This window comes from Scyliorhinus canicula, chromosome 3 (genome assembly GCF_902713615.1).
Source record: "Scyliorhinus canicula chromosome 3, sScyCan1.1, whole genome shotgun sequence".
Taxonomy (NCBI): domain Eukaryota; kingdom Metazoa; phylum Chordata; class Chondrichthyes; order Carcharhiniformes; family Scyliorhinidae; genus Scyliorhinus; species Scyliorhinus canicula.
The window spans coordinates 264,749,816-264,774,087 of NC_052148.1; the positions used below are offsets into that span (position 1 = coordinate 264,749,816).

The 24,272-nt window shown below is 47.0% G+C and overlaps 1 protein-coding gene across 1 annotated transcript in view; it reads left to right on the forward strand.

Annotated features, from left to right (window-relative positions):
* ccser1 (coiled-coil serine-rich protein 1) overlaps positions 1–24,272 on the forward strand; it is a 1,211,351-nt gene that overhangs the window by 466,951 nt on the left and 720,128 nt on the right. The window contains 1 exon segment of the mRNA XM_038792749.1: positions 17,438–17,651. Coding sequence (XP_038648677.1) covers positions 17,438–17,651 — 214 coding nt within the window.

A 24,272-nucleotide genomic window follows, 5' to 3' on the forward strand; every position in this document is an offset into this window, starting at 1 on the left:
ACGGTACAGCACCCAGGACAAGACCTTCATCAGGTCCGAGGTCCAGCGGTTGCTTCGGGAAGGCATCATCGAGGCCAGCAACAGCCCCTGGAGAGCCCAAGTGGTAGTCGTTAAAACTGGGGAGAAACACAGAATGGTCGTGGGCTACAGCCAGACCATCAATCGGTACACGCAGCTCGACATGTACCTCCTCCCACGCATATCTGATATGGTCAATCAGATTGCGCAGTACCGGGTCTTCTCAACGATAGACCTCAAATCCGCCTACCACCAGCTCCCCATTCGTAAATCGGACCGTCCATACACTGCTTTTGAGGCGGACGGTCGTCTCTATCACTTCCTCAAGGTTCCCTTCGGCGTCACTAACGGGGTCTCGGTCTTCCAAAGGGAGATGGACCGAATGGTCGACCGGTACGGTTTGCGGGCCACCTTCCCATACCTAGACAATGCCACCATCTGTGGCCATGATCAGCAGGACCATGACGCCAACCTTGCCAAATTCCTCCACACCGCCACTCTCCTCAATCTCACCTACAACAAGGAGAAGTGCGTGTTCAGCACAACCCGCTTAGCCATCCTCGGCTATGTGGTCCAGAACGGAGTTCTGGGGCCTGATCCCGACCCCAAGCGCCTCCTCATGGAGCTTCCCCTCCCCCACAGCCCCAAGGCCCTCAAGCACTGCCTAGGGTTCTTTTCCTACTATGCCCAGTGGGTCCCAAACTATGCGGACAAGGCCCGCCTACTCATTCAGTCCATCCACTTTCCCCTTACGACCGAGGCACAACAGGCCTTCGCCCGTATCAGAGCTGATATAGCCAAGGCCAGGATGCATGCAGTCGACGAGACACTGCCCTTCCAAGTAGAAAGCGACGCATCAGACATTGCACTTGCCTCCACCCTCAATCAGGCAGGCAGACCCGTGGCATTCTTTTCCCGCACCCTGCATGCCTCAGAAATTCGGCACTCGTCCGTCGAAAAAGAGGCCCAAGCTATCGTTGAAGCTGTGCGGCATTGGAGGCATTACCTGGCCGGCAGGAGATTCACTCTCCTCACTGACCAACGCTCGGCAGCCTTCATGTTTAACAACAAGCAGCAGGGCAAGATCAAAAACGATAAAATCTTGCGGTGGAGAATTGAGCTCTCCACCTATAATTACAAGCTTTTGTATCGCCCCGGCAAACTCAATGAGCCCCCAGACGCCCTATCCAGAGTTACATGTGCCAGCGCACAAGTAGACCGACTCCGGGCCCTACACGACAGCCTTTGTCACCCGGGGGTCACACGATTGTACCATCTTGTCAAGGCTCGCAATCTGCCCGACTCCGTTGAGGAAGTACGGACAATCACCAGGGACTGCCAGGTCTGTGCGGAGTGCAAGCTGCACTTCTACCAGCCGGACCGCGCGCGCCTGGTGAAGGCCTCCCACCCCTTTGAACGCCTCAGCGTGGATTTCAAAGGGCCCCTCTCCTCCACCGACCGAAACACATGTATTCTCAGTGTGGTCGATGAGTACTCCAGTTTCCCCTTCGCCATCCCATGCCCCAATGTGACGTCTGCCACCGTCATCAAAGCCCTAAACACAATCTTCGCTCTGTTCGGTTTCCCCGCCTACATCCACAGTGACAGGGGATCCTCGTTCATGAGTGATGAGCTGTGTCAGTTCCTGCTCAGCAGGGGTATCGCCTCCAGCAGGATGACCAGCTATAATCCCCGGGGAAACGGGCAGGTAGAGAGGGAGAACGGGACTGTATGGAAGGCCGTCCAACTGATCCTACGGTCCAGGAACCTCCAAGCCTCTCGCTGGCAGGAGGTCTTCCCTGATGCACTACACTCCATCCGGTCACTACTGTGCACCGCTACGAATAACACACCCCATGAACGCCTTTTTGCCTTCACCAGGAAGTCCACATCCGAGGTGTCGCTCCCGACTTGGCTCGCAGCTCCAAGACCGGTCCTGCTCCGTAGGCACGTCCGTTGGTGGATAGGGTGCACTTGCTCCATGCCAACCCCCAGTATGCCTATGTGGCGTTCCCCGACGGCCGCCAAGATACTGTCTCCCTCGGGGACCTGGCACCAGCAGGTTCCACCCATACACACTTCTCCGGCCCAGCGCCACCCTCCCCTCCCCCGGCACTCCCAAAATTAACCCCACCAGGACTATCCCTGCTTCCCCTGCCCACTCCAGAAGATGAAGCGGATTTCAGCACACTCCCGGAGTCATCCAACATGAGGCCAGCATCGACATCGCCAGCATCGACATCGCCGCCACCGTTACGTCGTTCCCAACGGAACGTCATGGCACCAGACCTGTTGAATCTCTAACTGGCACCGGACTTTCAAAGGACATTTTTTTTTCTTTTTCCCTGATAAAACACTGTACATGAATTCAGTACTGTATATAGTTCTCCACCACTCCCGCCGGACTCATTTTTAACAGGGGGTGAATGTGGTAAACCACTGTTACACCTGTATTAGATGATGTAAGGTGGGATCTGTCCTACAGGTTCGCCGGTACCCCCTGCCTGCTGGCTCCGCCCAGTAGGAGGAGTATAAATATGCGTGTCCTCTATTCAGCAGCCATTTCGCCAGCTGCTGTGGGAGGCCACACATCTTACTGCAATAAAGCCACAGTTGTATCCAACCTTAGTCTTTGTACAATTGATCGTGCATCAACTAATTAAAGCAGAGAGCAATTATTGAAGCTGAATAAGGTTAAATATTAACCCATTGCTGCTGGCACCAGTACAGAAGCTCAATCCGTTTGTCAGAATTTGCTGATAAAGTTCTACACAGGATTCGAACTTTTGATGTCGCCTGCCTTCGGGTTTCTCCTGGAGCTATAATCTCAGCTGCTGAACAACATCAGCGGGTTAGGGGGAGGGAACTGTCGAGCTGGAGCAGGTTACAGACTTGGGAAGGCACCAGCTCATGAGGCACTTAAACGTAGCAAAGGTTGATTTTGAAAAATATGCTGTAGAAACTAAGCGATGTAAAATGTATTGAAAAGAATTATGCAGCAGAGATTAATGGAGCAGTTAATGGAAGATAGTCAATGATCAGTTTTGCATTCATTCCAGCTAGTTCCATGCTCCTTGAGGCGGGAAGGCTGAACAACTATGGTCTTTGGTGATTTACAAAGGCCGTGGAGAACAGAGACAGGAATCATCAACTTACCCAACTGTGAAGTACTCCTTTTGAAGCTGGAGAATTCTGGTTGAGATACACTTGGCATTCGAGTGTACAGTTGTGGTTTGCATTCTGCGGAACGGGTTACAGCGAACATAAATCCTGCTTAGAAATCATGTTATCAAAATGAACACAAAGGGAGTTCTTTGTTGGTGTGGCGCTAGCCTCAGATATTTTGGACACCAGTGAGGTGATCAGGAATCATCTGGATTCTGCCCTCTTGAGGAATATATTGTCCAGTTTGTGGTTCCGCAAAATCACAGAAATGTCAGAAGGCAGAGGAGAAGATGGCAAGCGACACATTCAGCAAAATTCATCGTGTTTTTGAAAAGATTTGACAGTCCTACGATCCCATGAAGATCGTGGAAGTTGAAGATATGGAAGTCCATGGCAAAATTTTAGCTTTTATTTGGGAATGTTGTGGTTATACTAGTGAGCTTGCCTGTCCCAGATCAGGCTGTGGAGTAAGGCTTGCTCATATTTACCCATCATTGATGATGTGTTGGATTGCACTGTAAAGAACGGCCACATCAGAGATGACGCATTTTAGTTTAAGATGTAACATAGGATAAAAATGAAACGCAGGGCTCGATTCAGACAAATGGGAACAGAGTCCCAGAGCGAGTGTGTTTCCCGGTGCTCGTAGCAATCAACCAATCAACACAACTCGTGTTATGTCAGGGGCCTCAGCGGGGAACGCAGAGCCGAGGTCGCACATAGCCCCGTTTTGTACATTGGGGAGCTCCGCTCGCTGGAACTCCCCAGTGCACTGAGAGATTGGGATGGCATTTAAAACACTCGGAGGCTCCCAAAGCAATTCCTGATCTCCCCCCCCCCCCCCCCCCCCCCACCCCCCCCCCCCCCCCCCCCCCCCCAGTGCTTGCCTCTGTGCTACCATGCCACCCTGATGAAATGTTTCTGCGCATTTTTTTTTGAATAAGGACAAATGCTTTCTTTCTAATTTGGGTTTTGCTTGGCAGCTTTTCATGAGGCTGTCATTTGTCCCTCTGCGAGCGGCATCTTTTTTTGTTTAACTTGTCCAGTTGCCACTCCCTTTGGCCATACACTACGCACTCTGACTCTCTCCTGCCTTCCAGCCAATCACAGACCATTCCCATTGTTCCTATCCCGACTCTTCCCCCCGCCCCCCCCCCACCCCCCCTCCCTCTGCTTTATCTCTTCTGACATTTCTCACCTTTCCCAGTTCTGGTGAAAGGACATTCATCCGAACCATCAATTCTGTTCCTCCCTCCACAGGTGCTACCAGACCTGCTCGGTATTTCCACTACGTTCTGTTTGCATCCCTGATGATCTGTTTTGTTCGATGTTTGTTTGAGGGAAGCACGCCGAAATTGTGAAGAGGTCTGCTCTTCCTCGGGGGTGAAATCAAAATGTGGTGTTGCATCTTTTACATCTAACTGAGCAAGCAGATGGAACCTTACATCTCATCCCCAATGGCACCTCGAGCAATGCAGCACTGTTTCATCAGTACAGCACCAGAGTGTCAGCCTATTAAAGATTCTGTTTCCAGAGCAGAGCGTCAACCTGCGACTGTCTGACTCGAAGGCAGGAGCGTTACCAATGAACCAAACTGATGAGGAGGATATTCCTGCTTTTCCCTCCTTACTGTTTAATATCCTGAGGGCTTGATATCAGGCTTTGTCTACTATGTTCCTAAAAAATACCTGTCGCGTTCTTATTATTTTGCATTTTCTAAAAACGAGGCGATTCACGAATTACACAGAGGGTAGTGGGTGCCTGCAACTCGCTGCCGGAGGAGGTGGTGGAAGCAGGGACAATAGTGACATTTAAGAGGCATCTTGACAAATACATGAATAGGATGGGAATAGAGGGATACGGACCCAGGAAGTGTGGAAGATTTTAGTTTAGACGGGCAGCATGGTGTCCAAGGGCTTGGAGGGCCGAAGGGCCTGTTCCTGTGCTGTTCTTTTCTTTATTCTTTGTTCTTTGTAAAACAGAAGGAACGGCTTTGGAATGTTGGCTTTGGCTGTTTTCAAAATAGCCAATGCTGTTGTGTCGTAATGAAAATGAAAAATGAAAATCGTTTATTGTCACGAGTAGGCTTCAATGAAGTTACTGTGAAAAGCCCCTAGTCGCCACATTCCGGCGCCTGTCTGGGGAGGCTGGTACGGGAATCGAACCGTGCTGCTGGCCTGCTTTAAAAGCCAGCGAGTTAGCCCTGTAAGCTAAACCAGCCCCTTAACTGGCTGATCTTGATATCCAATACCCTCCCCTCGCCTCATCGTCTTGAACATTGTGCACCATCAGTAGAAAGACACTCAAACTAAGAAAGGGAACATTTTGAAAATACGCAGCCAGTCTGGCAGCATCCGTGGACAGGGAAGAAGAATCGATGCTGAGGTCAATGACCTCTCAACAAAGCACTCGCACACTACCAGGATGTGATGGTGTGTTCCCTCAAGAATAAAATGACCCTCCACAGTTAGTGAGAGACCCTCAAAGTATCGAGCGCGTGCACGCATGGCATCAATCCAAATTGTTGATTCAATTCAATAATTCAGGGTGTAGGTAGAAGCCCGTTTTGGGCCCTTAGGACTGTCCTGCCAAGGGGCAAAGGGCATGTTTGGTCTTGTACTGTCCTGTTCAGTCGCACATCTTTTGAGTTAAAAATAATTTGTGAGTTCAAGCTTTCATGCAGAAGTCCAGCATGTCATGCAGGCTGACACTCTTGTGCTGTGCATTGTCGAAGCTGGCAAGGTCGCCATGGGCAGGACGCAGGTCATGTAAAGGTCCATTGACTCCGGTCGGGAATTTCTGGTCGCCGGGCGGGTATGACCGGAGAATCCCGCCCAATAGCACGGGATCTTCGGAGTTCATCTGAGAGCGCGGAAGAGCTTAACTCCTCATCCCTAACTCCAGAAGTGCAGCAACCAGAACGGCAGTGGATCGTCAGCCGAGATTATTGCACTCACGCCTCTGCTCTGAGACTTGAAGCCACATGCTGCAGGCTCAGGTGGGGCTGCCAAAGCTAAATCACAGCTGCCACACAATAACTGCATTGCAAACAATAATTGGGTGTCCTGAAGATGTGATGAAAGTTATTTCTCTACTGGCTTGATGCAGATTTTGGTGGAAGTGTATTTTATGCAGTGTTACAAATTTCTTGCTGGTGCACTAATTGCTGTTTCTTTCTCGTTAGTTGAAAGCAATTTGAAATAGACCATGCATGTGAGAAGAACTACAGATATAAAACAATGCTATTTGCATTAAAAACATTGTTACATGTCTATTTTGATAATTTAATATAATTTCCTGACATAATCACTATCTGCACTCTTCCTTTATTTCACTATACCACACATAGAAAAATAAAAAAGCACACAAGAAGGCTATTCACTCATCGTGTCTGCGCCAGTGCATAAAGAATGATGCAGCCAAACCCCGCTTTCTAGCTCTTGGTCTGTAGCCCCTGGAGTTTACAACACATCAGGTACATAAAACTGAAATGAAGGTTCTGCTTTTATCATAATTTCAGCCAGCGAGTTCCATAGCCCCCACCACCACTCTCTAGGTGCAAAATATATCTTCTCAAAATATACTGTTAGGAAACTAAAGGCAATTTTACGGGATGTTTACATTTATTGGTAAACATTAGAAATAAGGTATAGTTTGAAGTGGATTTGATTTAGTGTTTCTGTCCCTGGAAGGGTAAAACCTGTGGTTAGATTCATGCTGAACAAAGGTGTTTGTATATGTGGTGGTGAGTTTCAATTCCAACTTAGAGAGGACTTTGGCACGAAGAGTAAATAAATAATCCAGCAAAGATATGCTTGACAACCGAGGCCTTGTTAAGATAAGGAAGCTTTTAAGTTTTAGTGTCTGTGTGGAGTTTGCACATTCTCCCCGTTTCACAGTGGGGTTTCACCCTCACAACCCAAAGATGTGCAGGTGAGGTGGATTAGCCATGCAAAATTTTCCCTTGATTGGAAAAGAACATAATTGGGTACTCTAAATTTATGTTAAAAAAAATTATTTAAAAAAAGTTTTAGCTGAATTTGTGGGCAGTTGGAGATGGGATCTTCGGGAGTGACAATATCTCAGCTCCGCCAGAAGAAAGCCTGGACACGACTGGAGTTGAAAAGAGGCAGGCTTCCTAAAGTACATGTTAAAGTTCGGATAACCAGGGAATTCAGACAGAAAGAGTGTTTGAGCCTACTGGAGTTACGAGAACAGAGATCAAGGTATTCTTCAGAAGAATTCAAGGAAGAATAAACAAATTGTTCTGACTTTAAGAGGCAATCACAGTAACTAGATTTCAAGTGGGAACACAGACTCCAGATGTAGATGAAATGTTTGATGTCACTTTAATACAATCTAGGAATCGAGAGTTAAAACAATTGTGACCAGTTTGCACAGCATCAAGACACAAAATCCTGAAGGGGTTAGCTTAAAATCCAGACTGGATTCTCTGTTAAAAGTGGAGCGGAAGCTTTGTCAGAAGAGTCATTTGTAAAACCTGGTCTTGTTTTCGCACTGCAAACCATGACAGGAAAGCATAATTCTGAGGGACGATTTAAAGCCTGTTTTTGGGAGGGGAGTTTGGAAACTCTCACATGACAAACATTTGGGGGGATTTTGAGGAGAAATCCACTTTCTAATCCATGTTATTCTTCAGATCTGTGTGTATTTGTTAAGCTAAAGGGGAAGTAAAGGAGTATTGTATAATAATCTAACTTTATGTTTAATTTTGTTTCTTATTGCGAAAAATACTTAGCTGTCTTGTGACTGTTCATCAACGTTTCATAGCAAAGAAATGACAAGAGGGCCATAACAGGATTTGCGCCAACAAGATTGCCGAGTGTGATATTCCTGGACCACCCTGATGATGGGATCAGGTTCACACCCTTTGATTTCAATAAATTAGAGAAGGCTTGATGCTGTGCCTTCGAGCAATGCCAGCTGCTCCCCTGCTGGCATGATGCCACATCGATGGGAATCATGACTTGTTTTCAAAAACATGAGGTGAGGATAGCCCAGGTGGTGGGGGGCATGGCTGGGCAGTGCCAACCTGGCAGTGCCCAGCCATGACATAAGAATTTACAGTGCAGAAGGAGGCCATTCAGCCCATCAAGTCTGTACCAGCCCTTGGAAAGAGCACCCTACATAAGCCCCTACCACACCTCTATCCTTTCCCCGTAACCCAGCAAACACACCTAACCTTTTTGGACACTAAGGGCAATTTAGCATGGTCAGTTCATCTAACCTGCACATCTTTGGACTGTGGGAGAAAACCAGAGCACCCGGAGGAAACCCACGTAGACACGGGGAGAGCGTGCAGACTCCGCACAGACAGTGACCCAAGCCGGGAATCGAACCTAGGACCCTGGAGCTGAGAAGCAATAGTGCTAATCACCATGCCATTTGCACTCAGTTGACAAAGGGGCAATAAATAGCCGTGGGGATAAGTGGGAGATCAGGGGTTGGCATGAGTTGGCACTATATAGGTATATGGGCTATCAATGGCCACAGATGTGGCCATGATGTGGAGATAGTGGCGTTGGACTGGGATGGACACAATAAGAAGTTTTACAACACCAGGTTAAAGTCCAACCGGTTTGTTTAGAATCAGTAGCTTTCGGAGCGCAGCTCTTTAATCAGGTGACTGATGGTAGAGGGGCACACCTTGACATGGAGGGTACGAGGGACCATGGGGGTGGGTGGGTGGCATGAGTTGGCATTGATGGGGCACTGCAGTGTGCAGGTGGTGGGAGGGTTGAGTGCTAGAGGGCTGTTCTTGGTTTTTTTTTTGTTTAACTTACAGCTGGCGTGAAGTCCTGGAGCATTGAGGCAGGCCTTTTAAACAACCCGCCTCCACGCTCGGCAGCTGCTGTAGCTGCCTCCGCACGCTTGGTGGGCCCAACTCCAGAGAGCATCCCTCCCAGCCCCAAAAGTCTGACTGTCTGGGGCACATTCTCCCGAGTGTTATAACCCTGCATGGCACCCATCCAGCTGGGGGGTGATTGCTCCCGAGTGCTGCTTGGACTGTGAGTCAACTAGCATTAGTCCAACTAGGAATGAAGACCCTGATCGTGTCTGGCTGCTTTGCAGCAGGCTGGGGTTTGGAGCTCGAGCTATGAGAAGGAGTGCAGGATCTACAGGACAAATAACGTCATCATCATTTCAGAGTGGATGAGATTCATTTCGTAGCGGCTTTTGATAACTTGGAGGCAAATCAACCACAAACAATGTTAGCCCGGCAGCTTTCTCCCTTTATCCCTCTACACTCTGCAGCTGATAATAACAGCCTGGAAAATGAGTCCCATTGAAAGATAATGTATTGCCGTCAAAAATTAGTGTAAATCATTTGGTGACTGCCATTATGTCTTCTAGCTGGCGAATCGAGTCGTAATAATGTGCTCATGCTCTCGTTAGTTTAATGGGCAAATGAAATAAGATTATTCAGCCACTATAAGGTCTATTTCACGGATTCATTAAAATCACTGGATCATGTGGTTGCAAAGTGTTGCAACAGTTTCCGACAGTGGACTGGTTTCTCATTACTTGGCAATCCTAATGTCCCTCTGTTAGCTTCAATTGTTGATTTCACCGAGTGATGAATCTTCTCCCCTCTTGCACTTGTGCGAGGTGGGGCTGCTGAAGAAGTATTTTTGCAACGCCAGTGCGGATTGTATGCTGTCCAGAATAATTCCGAGCGTGATGAAATTGCATGTTTAAAGCAGCACAGTTTGATTTCATTGAAACATGCTGCAAATGTATCCATGGCACACAAGCAGTTGTTCGCCACTGAAAAATCGGCCTCTAAATCATTGCCTTGGATACACGCTTAAGAAACAAAAGGGAAAATGCCTTGGCAGTTCGTCTTTTAATTGGCGTCTGGTAGGATTCGCACTTGTGCATTTTTCCTGCCTTGTTTCCAGCACTGGAGTGTGGGACACTGGGCGTACTTTGAAGCTCTTCAATCAGGGCTGATATGCAGGCTGCTACATTTAGTCAATGGTCACGGTGCGCCTCGTTCACACCCCTCGCTAGTCCCCATAGCAACTTGATGGTGCATGCTGTGGGGCCAGCCAGTAGGTGGCACTCTCACTCTGCCGACCGTGTGGTGCAAAGAGAGGGACACGGGACTGGCTATTGAGACCTTGCCTGACTAAATGGTGAGATTTTCAGTTGGAGCACATGTGTGCTGTGGTGTGAGGAGCCGTCTTCAGTGTGCTGCTGAAAGCTGCTTGCCAGCACTCGAAAGGTTTAACTCCTCACGTGCTGGCTGTCCACTCTGTCGTCAAGGAAGGCCCACACAAGCTGACTTACAAACAGGAAATACTGGGCAATCTCAGCAGGTCCAACAACAACAGCATCGGTGGAGAGAGAAAGAACGGAGCTAAAGTTTCGAGTCTGGATGACTCTTTGTCCAAGGAGTCAGCCACACTCAACGCTCGCTCCCTTCTCTCTCTCCACAGATGCTGTCTGACCTGCTGACATTGCTCAGTATTTTCTGTTTCTGGTCCAGATTCCAGCATTCGCAGTGATTTGCTTCTGTCTAATAACTGAGCCTGGAATTTATTGCTTTTCTCTGAGATTCTGTTGCTTAAAGTTACTTCGAAATGACAGCACGGATACAGTGTATTACATAAGAACTAGGAGCAGGAGTAGGCCATCTGGCCCCTCGTTCCTGCTCCGCCATTCAATGAGATCATGGCTGATCTTTTGTGGACTCGGCTCCACTTTCCGGCCCGAACACCATAACCCTTAATCCCTTTATTCTTCAAAAAACTATCTATCTTTACCTTAAAAACATTTAATGAAGGAGCCTCAACTGCTTCACTGGGCAAGGAATTCCATAGATTCACAACCCTTTGGGTGAAGAAGTTCCTCCTAAACTCAGTTCTAAATCTACTTCCCCTTATTTTGAGGCTATGTCCCCTAGTTCTGCTTTCACCCGCAGTGGAAACAACCTGCCCGCATCTATCCTATCTATTCCCTTCATAATTTTAAATGTTTCTGTAAGATCCCCCCTAATATTGAGCATTACTACACACTGGTCAAATAAGCCTCCCCATATATAACCCTCCCAGCACATCTTTCAATTTCTTTCTCGCTCGTGTGCCTATCTAGTTCCCCATAACTTTTGAAAACTATTTCATGGGTGTGGACGTCGCTGGCTAGGCCACCATTTACTGCTCATTCCTATTTGTCCTTGAGAAGTTGGTTGCGCGCTTTCTTTGTGAACTGCTGCAGTCCACATGGTGTAGGTACATCCGCTGTGCTGTTAGGGAGGAATTTCCAGGATTTTGATACAGCGACAGTGAAGGAACTGGGATATAGTCCCAAGTCAGGATTAATGTATGGCTTGGAGGGGAACTTGCAGATGCTGGTGTTGCCAAGCGTCGGTTGCCCTTGTCCTTTGAGGTGGTAGCAGCCATGGGTTTGGAAGGTGCTGTCGATGGAGGCTCAGTGGGTTGTTGCAGTTTAAATTGTGTGTGGTGCACACTGCTGCCACTGTGCTCTGGTGGTGAGGGGAGTGAACGCTGGGCAGCATGGTAACACAATGGGTAGCATTGTTGTTTCACAGCTCCAGGGTCCCATGTTCGATTCCCGGCTTGGGTCACTGTCTGTGTCTGCGTGGGTTTCCTCCGGTTTCCTCCCACAAGTCCTGAAAGACGTGCTGTTAGGTAATTTGGACATTCTGAATTCTCCCGCTGTGTACCCAAACAGGCGCCGGAGTGTGGCAACTAGGGGATTTTCACAGTAACTTCATTGAAATGAAAATGAAAATCGCTTATTGTCACGAGTAGGCTTCAATGAAGTTACTGTGAAAAGCCCCTAGTCACCACATTCCAGCGCCTGTCCGGGGAGGCTGATACGGGGATCGAACCGTGCTGCTGGCCTGCTTGGTCTGCTTTCAAAGCCAGCGATTTAGCCCAGTGAGCTAAACCAGCCCCATTGTTGCAGTGTTAATATAAGCCCACTTGTGACACTAATAAAGATTATTATTTAAAAATTAAGTTGGTGAATGGTGTGTCGATCAAGCGATTAGCCTGGCTGTGAAAGGATTTTACATAATTTAGTGATCGCACTGGGAAATAGGAATGGTATAAATCTCTATCCTGAGATGTAGCTGAATTGTGATCATGTTAATAAAGAATCAGCAACAGGGACAACAGTTCAGTAATCTTTCCCACAATAATGCAGAAATCCATGGCATTTACTTCCAGGGCAGCGGTTGAGGCAGAACCATCAATGATAATTTCTTTAAGCCTCTGATATTCACCCTCTCAACTTTCTGTGTAAAGAAGGCTCCTGCTAATCTTATGTTGAAGCTATGACGGCGGAGCAGGAGAAGCTCTGAAGAACACTCAGATATGTGAACACCACAGGTTATATTAGCTAGGCAGATGAAGGAGGGGGCGAAAAGGAGTTGGGAACAGGCTGTGTAAATGTAATGTGGACTATCTAACTCTATGGAGGATAAGCACTGGGAAAGCCAACTTGAGCCAAATGGTTTCTGTGATTTCTTACTATATTTCTCTCTCTGTTCGTTTGAAAATTGCAAGTTATTAATAGGTTGGTAGATGGGGAGAAGAAACATATGATGCAGCTTTCATGGGAATTTCTTTCAATTATCTAAAATATAACTAAAATGGTATAAATTGCTCTTACGGCAAAGTATTCTGATCTCGGCTTAATATAGCAAAGATTGGTAGAAGTGTTCAGACTCAGCATTCCCCGAAAAAAATCACATTCTTAACTGTACCAGCAGGAGGCACTAAACAAAGGACAGCATGGTAGCACAAGTGGATAGCACTGTGGCTTCACAGCGCCAGGGTCCAGGTTCGATTCCCCGCTGGGTCACTGTCCGTGTGGAGTCTGCACGTTCTCCCCGTGTCTGCGTGGGTTTCCTCCGGTCGCTCCGGTTTCCTCCCACAGTCCAAAGATGTGCAGGTTAGGTGGATTGGCCATGATAAATTGTCCTTAGTGTCCAAAAAGAAGGTTAGGGGGGGTTATTGGGTTACGGGGATAGGTGGAAGTGAGGGCTAAAGTGGGTCGGTGCAAACACGATGGGCTGAATGGCCTCTTTCTGCACTGTATGTTCTATGTTTGTTCTATTAAAGAAAAGCCAACCATCTCCGAACTGGGAATGAACACAAATGAAGTGGTGAGTCTTTCTGTAAACACTATCAATGATAGACTTAAGAATACATTGAAACATTCCAAGGAGCAATTGATCTTCCTGCTCACTCTCTCTCTTGGTCAACGGTGAAGTCCCCATCATCCCCCCCCCCCCCCACTGAAATGGCGTGATACTGCCTTCGGCACTAGTACATTGACGTGGTCCTGGTTGCAATCCTGTGCAAAGTAAGCTCCTGATAGTAGATGCTGAGTGGAACCTATCCATGTCATTAGGAGTATGGATATTGTGCAGAAATGCCATTCAGCAACTGAGTAAATCATTGGGAAGCAACCATGAGATATATTTTCTGGACTATTCTTATTTTTAGAAGAATAGGAAAATAAGACTACATTTAAGAAGGGGCTCTAGCTTGCTGTACCATCAGTTCTGCAAGTATTCTCGGGACAATGATGCTTTTGATGGGAAAATGCCCGCGTTAAGCCAATCGGCAGTTTATTTGATCAAACTGAAAAACAGTATGTTAACAAGACCTGTTCTCTGCAAGAAAATATGTGACAACAGAGAGTTCATAAAATAAGTTCAACAAATCTGCTTCATTATATGTACTTGGCAATTAATACCAAATAAGTTAGATGTCAAGAGGAACAGATGGTCAAGAATGATGTCAACACACTCGGGGTCCTGAGGTGATTTGAACTCTAATAATCAAGACTTTGTTGTACATGGTGCTCCTGGTTCAACTTGGCACAGCATTCAGAGTGCATGTCATCCTGAATTACCTGTTCATTTTCCTAATGTCTGTGTGGCTTCTGTCTCCGGTTGATTGATTGAACTGTGGAGAAAGCTATCAGTATCAGCCAATGGGCCAAAGGACGGCTTTCCGTGTTATAAACTCTCTCATATGACAATTGCTTGATGGGATGTTCTGATACAATAATGGACATCTGACACTAATGTTGAAGGGAAATAATTGACAGTCATACGGAATGTAATTTTCACAAAATACAAGACAATAACGTAATACACACCGACACAAGCATACAACATAGGATATAATAATAATAATTGCTTATTGTCACAAGTAGGCTTCAGTGAAGTTACCGTGAAAAGCCCCTAGTCGCCACATTCTGGAAGGCCCTGTTCGGGAAGGCCGATATGGGAATTGAACCTGCGCTGCTGGCATTGTTCTGCTTTACAAGCCAGCTGTTTAGCCCACTGTGCTAAACAAGCCCCAGGGTATCAGGAAGGTGCTAAAAAGTAACCTGAGAAATAAAATTCCAGTGCGATCTTTCTCAAGATCGAAATTCCATTGAGTCCCTTCATAAACGTGGCTGCTAATCTAATTGTGTTCAGGGGAATTTCTCTCCAGTGTAGTTTTAATTTTGAAACATGACCATACATAAAGGATGTATAAAGATTTGACTGGTGTAGCATTTATTCTGGATTTTAAAAATAACCCAGTTCATTCCTTGGCCAGTTGACTCCTCTCCTGAATTCACTGGCTTTTGTTGAGGAAGGGCCAGTAATCCTTTGGTACCCCAACCCTCATCATGTGGAGGGTTAGTGAACAATACACACGCATCCGGGAGCACAGGTCAGGTCAATTCCTGCCTTTTCCCAACACCGCCTGAAAAGTGCTTTGCGCTAGAACCACTGGACACAGAACAAAGAACAAAGAAAATTACAGCACAGGAACAGGCCTTTTGACCCTCCAAGCTTGCACCGACCATGCTGTCCGTCTGAACTAAAACCCCCTACCCTTCCGGGGACTATACCCCTCTATTCCCATCCTATTCATGTATTTGTCAAGACGCCCCTTAAAAGGCACTATCGTATCTGCTTCCACTACCTCCCACAACAGCAAGTTCCAGGCTCCCACATCCTCTGTGGAAAAAAACTTGACTAGTACATCTCCTTTAAACGTTGCCCCTTTTACCTTAAACCTATGCCCCCTAGTAATTGACTCTTCCACCCTGGGAAAAAGCTTCTGTCTATCCACTCTGTCCATGCCCCTCAATCTTGTAGACTTCTGTCAGGCCGCCCCTCAATCTTGGTCGTTCCAGTGAGAACAAACCAAGTTTCTCCAACCCCTCCTCGTAGCTAATGCCCTCCATACCAGACAACATCCTGTGAAGGAGCTGAAATCCTGACTCCAGAGGCAACCAGAACTTCTCTCATCAGCATCCTCATCAATAACAGATATCCATTTCTGAGGTGAAATCTTTTCTGCTCTGAAATCCTATACAATTTGAAAAGTCCCTTATTATTTCCCTTTCAGCCTGTGTACTGTAAGCCTGAAGCTATGGCTGTGCTTACACTGTTCTTGTTTCATTCTTCACAGCATTTTTAATAATGTAACAGCATGGTGCCCAAGCATTTTATAGACAGGAAACCACAGAGAGAGTTATACCAGTATTTTCAATGCTGTTCAGCTGCGTCTGTAACCCATTTGTATTGTAACTTGCATTCAATCCACTGCGGGATATTGAACGCTTCAAATTAAAAATATTAATGTAAAGCAGTTTTCAGTCTTTGCGGATGTCTTCCAGGGAGGGTTGATATTGTACTGAAAAAGGCCTTCTGAAAAAGGTACTTTTGTGAGAATATGTTTTGCCATGGTGATTCAGTTTTGGCTCTGGCAATTGTGTAACTGATATTTTAGTCAGGAATGTTTCCCATCTTTCTTTGATGTGAGCGCTGTTCATCTGCCCAGCAACAGCACGGAAGGAAATAAATGCATTTGCTCAGGTTTTATTTCTTGTTTGAAGGATATGTTTGGGTCACGGTGCAATGTACACCTAGCTGCCATGTTCTCAAACAACCAAACCGTTGCTGTCCTATCTTTCCTGCAGTTTATGCAATTACGTCACAATTTGTGCTGTGCTTCAGCCCCACGCCTTAATCTTGCCGGTAGTCACCGTACTTGTCTAATAGCTTGTTTATATGCTATATTTGAATAGGGAGTTACTGTTGCCCTGCACTTGATTGTACATGGGCACATTGCAAGCGTATTTAAACGTGTGCCTATGGCCTGTTGGCAATGCCTGAAAAAATACCTCTTCTCAGCTTTTTGCCACCAATGAGAGAGAAAGAAATATGGCTTCACACAAATTGCAGCTAAACTGAGGCCAGTGTGAAATCCATGAAGACGATTGCATTAAGCTGTTACCCGTTGTCGATACTTTAAAATGCCCTCAAATCACAATTCTACCGTAGTTTCCTGCATTGATTCAACCTAAAAACACTGCCTCATTGAGATAGTATAACTGACCTACAATTTCTGCCATGCACTTGGCTTTAAAGAGGAGGGAGAACAATCTAACCAGTTGGGTCAAATAGCCTGCTATTGTGCTGCAAATTTTATGTCATCCTGCTTCTCACCACCTGCCTCTCACCACCCGCCCCAACCCCCACAGTGGTTTTACACTCGGGCGGGCAAGGCCTCGATCGCAAAGCCCACCCTTCCCATAATTGAAGCCCTCAAGCCAATTAATGGTCACTTAAGGGCCGTGTCCCACCCAGCCTCAGTTTTAGGCTGGTGGGCGAATGACAGCTCAGAAGAGGGATATCTGAAAATGGAAGAAAGGCCGATTTCGGACGGGAGGGGAGTTCATTTCCATCAGAAACCCACTTCTCACTGGGGGCACGCTCCCCTTAAGGCCCAGTGACCTATGGAATATGTTCCTCCACCGCCACCTCCCCTGGCCCAGCCGCTGAGACCCCAATCCCCCCCCACCCCCCCCGCCCCACATTTTCCTCCCCCCCCCCCCCCACCGGTCTTCCCTATCTTCCCTGCCCCAGGACCCATGGCACCCACTTCAGCGTCCAGTTCCTGGGACTTAGGCTAGGGCCACTCTGTGCAGTGTCCCTTCCTGCCATTGCAGCTATATGGTCTGGAGAGCATCTGCCCAACCTGATTGGCTGGCAGCTTTTCTTGAGAGGGTAGAATCGACGCTCATTAGAGCGTAAGATGGCAGTGCGGCTCTTGGAGTAGGCGGGGATATGTTCCCTAAAAAGTCCGGCTGATGTCGACAACGCAACTCAGTGAAAACATTTCTCCGGATGATGATTATGTACAACTTTTGTTGATGTGCATCTTTTATCATTTCTCTTTGCTAGGCTTCCATTTATGCAGTCTTCAAAAGAAGGTGAGCTTTGTGAATCTAGACCTCTTCGGTACAACCATTGGCCCAGTGCCACGTCTTCAGATTGGTCCCTTCAGAGGGAGGAGGAGACCGCTGGTGCTCTGGAAGCCATGTCCTTGCGGCTGATGATGCAGGACTGCACGACAGTGAAGACCATGCTTCTCAAACTGAAGAGGATTCTGCAGGAGGTAAGTTCGAAGTGTTGAATACTTTTATTTTTTTCAAGTTTAGTAGGCCGATGTGCCAAGTCTCTTTCTGGAATATACAAAAAAACGCACTGGATACTGGAGGACAATGACATTGTCCTTACACTGGCATTGCGGGAAAGTTGGTTTTACAATAAACATGTAAAATAAAACCACAGAATAGTACAATAACTTTGCAGTGTTTCGCATTCAATTATTTATCAAATTCCCTTTTGAATTTGTATTCACCACCCTGTAAGGCAATGCATTCCAATTCAAGTTTTCGGTAGATTAAAAAAAAAGTTGTGCCTTTTGTTGCCGTTGTTTCTTCCATCAATCATTTTAAATCTGTGCCCTTACCTGTCATGGTTTCAAACACCTTCATCGAGCCTCCACTTATTCTCTGCTGCAGGAAGAACAACCCCTGCTCCTCCAGCCTCTTCCGGTGACTGTGACCCAGGAGCCATTCTTGTAAATCCCTTCAGTGCCCTTGTCAATGCCTTCACGTCCTTCTGACATGTACTGCGCGGACATGGACAGCGTACTCGTGTTTTAAATGGAGCTTAACTTCCTTACTTCATGTCTCTGTTCATAATGTGTCATGTGTCTGCCCATTCCATCAGCTTGTCAGTGCCCTTCTGAAGTCTATTGCCATCTCTCTCAGTGTTTACTAACCTCCCAAGTTATGTGTGCACCCAAATCCAAATTGATAAAGGATGTAAAAGAATACTCCCAATCCTGGTACTGAACCCTCTTGCAGGCCTCTTTTATTCCCTGGGTCCCAATTTTCCTAACAAACTTAATAATACATTTGACACAAACTATAGGACCCTCATCGAAAAACTCATCAAGTTATTCCAGCACATTTTTCCCTGAACAACGTTATGCTGGCTCTCCACCATTGTCCAAGAGGCTATGATTTTCTCCCCAATTATTCTTCTGACATCATCCTCAACACTGACGTACAAATATCTTGTCAGTAATAACCAGGTTTATTGCCCCCACCCCGGCCACCTTTTAGATGATATATTTGTACTCCTCCAGTCCTTGGACACCACTCCTATATCTGAGGAAACTTGGAAGATTTTGACAGCACCACAATTTCTACCCTTCCAACAATCTCGGACCAGGTGACTTACCATCTTACACGTAAATTGGGAGAGGGCGACAAGCGCCCTTCAGAAAGGTAGTGAATTTCTGGAATGTGTCCGTGATAGTTTGCTGCAGTAATATGTTGTAGATGCAACAAGGGGACAGGCAATATTAGACTTAATTATGAACAATGAGCCAAATTTAATTTAACATTTATCAAATAGTGATCGCAACATGATGGTATTCAGTGTAGCGTTTGAAAGTGAAAAACACGTTTCAGACATTAGAATTTTAAACTTGGGTAAGGATGACTTAAACAGAATGAGACAGAGACTGTCCATGGTAAACTGGGAAGAACTGTTAATGGGCTAAACAACTGAAGATCAGTGGGGAGTATTTAAAGAAACATTTAACGAGATAAAGAGTGAGTATATACCCCTGAGAAGAAAAGGCTCAAGTCACAAAAAGAAAACAGCCATGGTCAATTAAAGAGGTTAGGGCAACATAAAATTGAAATATGGGGCTTACAAAAATATAAAACATAGCACAGGCCAGGATAAAGGGGATTGAAACAAAGACCAGCAAAGGGTCACAAAGCAGCTTTTTAAGAGCGACTAAAAGGGATTATCAAAGGAAACTTGCAAGGGACATCAAAATCAATGCAAAGAAATTGCTTAGTTGTATAAAGGGTAAGTGGGTGGTCAAGAGCATTGAGGGCCCACTAAAAGCTGAAAGTGGAGATATTGTCATCGATAAATCCCCAGGACTGGACGTTTTCCGTCCAATGGTGTTAAAGGAAGGAGGGGAGCACATTGTGCTCTAATTGTAACTCTAATCATTCAAAAGTTCCCTCGATTCAGGAGTGATCCCTCTGGATTGGAAAATTGCACGTCACTCTACTTTTTAATGAAGGGCAAAAAGGGGTTTAATAAAGACATGGTGAGGCCACACCCTGTAAAATAAGAAACAAAGTTTTCTTTACACAAATGATATGTACACTACCTACCACTGGGTTCCTATCCTGATCAGAGTCTTACTGGCCGACCTTATAGATGTGGGTTAATTGAGATACCCTGCCCCTAGTGGGGAGTCCGTACTCTGCAAGGAGTATGGGGAAGATAAGCATTCCCACCCCATAGATTCCATGTGGGATATTGCATTATCCCCCCGGCATGTCTGTGTCGAAAGAGACTGGCGACATCACGGCAGGCTGGTTCGGCAATGGAGCCGGACAATCCAAGACAGGTTTCTCCCAAGGAACTTCACGAGGGAGCGAACATCCATATCCAAACATGGCAGCCAGATGTAACTTTTTCCCAGCATCTTCTTTGTGAACACGCCGAGATGTCCATTGCGAAAGTCCTTGAACACAATAGCCTGTCCATTCGCCGGGCCAACCACCCTCATGTCCCAATTGCGTACGGGGGGTGGAGGCGAGATGGTCTCCCACGATTAGTCCTGGAAATTTTCAGGAAAAAAACTTCAACTCCCCTTATAGCTGTCGCTGTTGCCCAGGGTATAGATTCAGATATCACACCTCGGCAAGGACAGGGTCGGTTTGCATCCAGTCACGATCAGACAAGGATGTGATGGGCAAGGAGTCCATGAAATTCAAGAGAGCAAACACTTTGTCCGCTGTAGGAGGGGTTCGTGGATTCCATCTGCAGGGGACGACAGCTCAATGCATCGGTATGCGCAATCTGGGTCCCTGGGTGGTGCTCAGAAGAGTATTCGTAAGCAGCCAATAACAAAACCCAGTACTGGATCCCCGCAGACGCTCTTGGCGGGATTGCCTTTCTTCCTGGAGGAGGCCCAGCAATGGCTCGTGATCGGTGATGATTAATAAATGGTGGCCATAGACCTATTGATGAAACCACTTTACACCGATTACGACCGCCAGATCACTTATTTCAATCTGGAAATGTTCTCTCTTGGCCACAACCAGCATCCAGGAGACGGCCACAGGCATCGCTCATCCGATCGGACAGAACCAATGCCATAAGGTAAAGCATCGCACGTGATGTGCAATGGTTTGGAAGAGAACAAATGTGTCAACACCCCCGAAGAGGACAACCGCCGCTTCACGTTTTCAAACGCCACATCCTGGGCCTGGCGTCAAGCCCAAGACTGCCGCTTCTTCGAGAGCAAGTGGAGGGAGGCTAGGACAGGAGCCACATTTGGAATAAATCAGGCATAATAATTAACTAGTCCAAAAAAAGAGCAAAGTTCTGTGGCGTCTCAAGGAGCGGGAGCCATTTTGATTGCCCAGACCTTCCCGCCGACTGGGTGTAGGCCTTCTCGGTCCATCCAATATCCCAAATATTCCACTTCTTGGGTGAAACAAGCACATCATGCTTGTTGGACCCGATATTCGGAAAACCGCTACAACACTGCCTTGAGGTTCCGCAAATGTTCTTGTTCTGCGGCCCCTGTAAATAACACATCGTCTAAGTAAACCGCAGCACATAGCAAACCATGCAGGAGGTTCCCCATGATGCTCGGGAAGACTGAGCATGTCGAGGTTACTCTGAATGGGAGCTGGATGTACTCATAGAATCATTTAATCATGACAGGGGTGGCAAGGTAGCACAGTGGTTAGCACTGTTGCTTCACAGCACCAGGAACCCAGGTTAAAGTCCCGGCGTGGGTGGCTGTCTGTGCAGAGTCTGCGCGTTCTCCACATGTCTGCGTGGGTTTCCTCCGGGTGCTCCGGTTTCCTCCCACAAGTCCCGAAAGACACGCTGTTAGGTAAATTGGACATTCTGAATTCTCCCTCTGTGTACCCGAACAGGCGCTGGAATGTGGCGACTATTGGCTTTTCACAGTAACTTCATTGCAGTGTTAATGTAAGCCTACTTGTGATCCTAATAAAGATTATTATTCAGTCCCGTGTGGGATAATACAGAGGGAAACAAGGAAATTATAGACCTGTTAGTCTAACATTTGTGGTGGGAAAATTGCTGCAGTCTATAATCAGGGATGGGGGTAACACCAGTTCAGGGAGAGCCAGCATGGATTTGTGAAGGGAAGGTCATGCCTGTCTAATCTTATTGAAGTTTTTGAAAAGGTGACTAAGGGAGTGGATTGGGCTATGTTTTCCATTTCCATCCCTGGTCAGCCACACTGCTCCGCTGACGACCCTTTCACTGTTGTTCTGCCAACTGAAGTATTTTGGGTTCCCTCTCATTTTATCCAACAATCTATTCTTGCACTTCATTGTCACCATCCCCTCTCATTTCCTTTTTCACTTCTTATTTGTTTTTTTATATTCAGCCTGATTCTCCCTGGTATTGTGGACCTGGCAGCCATCTTACACCCTGTCTTTTGTTTAACCTCACTCCAACCTCGTTGTCATCCAGCGAGCTCCGCCTTCGCTTGCCCTCCCTTTCGCTCTTGTCGGAAGATATCTGAACCATCTCCAACATTGCTCCATCATTTTTTCATTTCTGAGAAATAATCCTCCGACTATTATTAAAAGAACAGTAAGCCATCACCCTGCCTCATTAATTCACTATATCCTAGGGTGTCCAGTAATAACAAAACATCACATGGTTATTGCACATTTGATTATTCCATTACCAGGCAATTATTGAAACCTTCGCTTTGGGCGATGGATTCACGTTAAACAATGGAAGAATCTGAAGGAAAGTTTTTTTTTGTTTCATCTGGTTTTGCTGCTCAATTTTTTCACTTTACTGACAATGACAACCGACCATGACTGTATTGAATAATGTGAAGTATTTCAATGTTCTGTCTGCTTTCCTCCTCTGGTTTACATCTTCAACACAGAGCTTTCCCTTAGATAGAAGTGCACAACATCTCTCTCTGGTGCCCACATTGCCCAACATGAGATAAGCTTTGATGACGGATTCGTTCTCCTGAGGCAGCTCTGTTGTTCAGGACTGCTGTCCATCACCAGCCTGTGAAGGTGGAAAAATAAAACTCCAGTCTCAGTCACGGAGCAGTATTGGATTTTGTTTCCAGTCCAGGTTGAAATTTGAATTGGGTTGTTTTGCAGAGTATTGTTGCGAGCTTGGGAAAGAAGGGCAATCTGCTAATACAGCAAATAAAATAAAAAATGCAAATTGCTGGAAGTGCTGAGCAGGTCGGGCAACATTTGTAACGGCCTTTCATCAGAATCTAGGGTTAACGTCTTGTTCTACCTGATACCATACGGCTGGCCTTCGCGCAGTGTTGTCCAACACATTAGCCACGTGTTGGGAATCCAGATGTGACCAATTTGCATTTCTGCTTATGAATAAACAAGGGGCAGTGGGCACATTAAGGGGCATGTGATGTCAATGTTCACATATGGGGTGTGATTCTCCCCTACCCGGCGTGACGGGGGGTCCCGGCGTAGGGGAGTGGCGCCAACCACTCAGGGGTCGGGCCTCACCAAAGGTGGGGAATTCTCCGCGCCGGAGCGGTTGCCACCTGAAGACTGGCGCAAAAAACTGGTGCCCCCGGCAGCGGGGGTGGCCGAAAGGCTTTCGCCGGTCGGCGCATGCGCGATGTGGGTTTCTCTTCCGCTTCCGCCATGGCGGAGGCCGTGGCGGCCACGGAGGAGAAAGACTGCACCCAAAGCACTGGCCCGGAGTCTGAGCGGGGGGCCTCGATCGCGGGCCAGGCCACCGCGGGGGCACCCCCCGGGGTCCGATCGCCCCCCGCCCCTCCCAGGACCCCGGGGCCCGCTCGCGCCGCCGATCCTGCCGCCACCAGAGGTGGTTCAAACCTCAGTGGCAGGAGAGGCCTCCCAGTGGCGGGACTTCTGCCCATCCGGGCCGGAGAATCACCGCAGAGGCCTCGCCGATCGGAGTGGCGAGATTCCCGCCACCGCCACTTCCCGGGTGGGGAGAATCTCTGCCACGGCGGGGGCGGGATTTTCGGCGGCCTTAAGCGATTCTCCAACCCTGCTGGGGGTCGGAGAACTTCGCCCCATTTTTGTGCATTTGTTGCTAAAATGGGAAGATATGAAAAGCATGGGAAGATATGAAAAGCAGAGTATGTGGGTGCTTTATAAGCATTGTCAGTGTTTTGCTTCCTTGCTTCCAGAAAATTATTATTAATTAATAAAGATGTTTGATGTACTTGTATTGTGCATGAGATTTCGTCCACTGAAATTAGTTCATGTGGCTACAATTATGTGATCGCAGTCACAGTTGTGATTACTCAGTGATTTCTGTTGTCAACATCGCCTGAAGTTGATTAAGTACAGTCGGACAGCTACATGCTGCCTTTATGAATTCTGCATCCTTTCTCAAACTAATCAATACAAGATACTGTCAGGAGTTATTCTCCGGTGTTTTCTGGAAAACACAGGAAATTTGGGACTCGGACTCCACCCCAGTCTGTCTGGACAAAGCACACAAGTTGCCAATCAGTCATGGGGTAATGTTGTTTTTATGTGCTCTTCTGATGTTGATGACACGAGTGAGGCTGCATTGATTGTCCAGCCTACATGACCGTGAAAAGCTTGTGGTGTGTCCACTAACCGACTCTAGTCCTCTTGGTGTCAGCGCTCCCACAATAGTG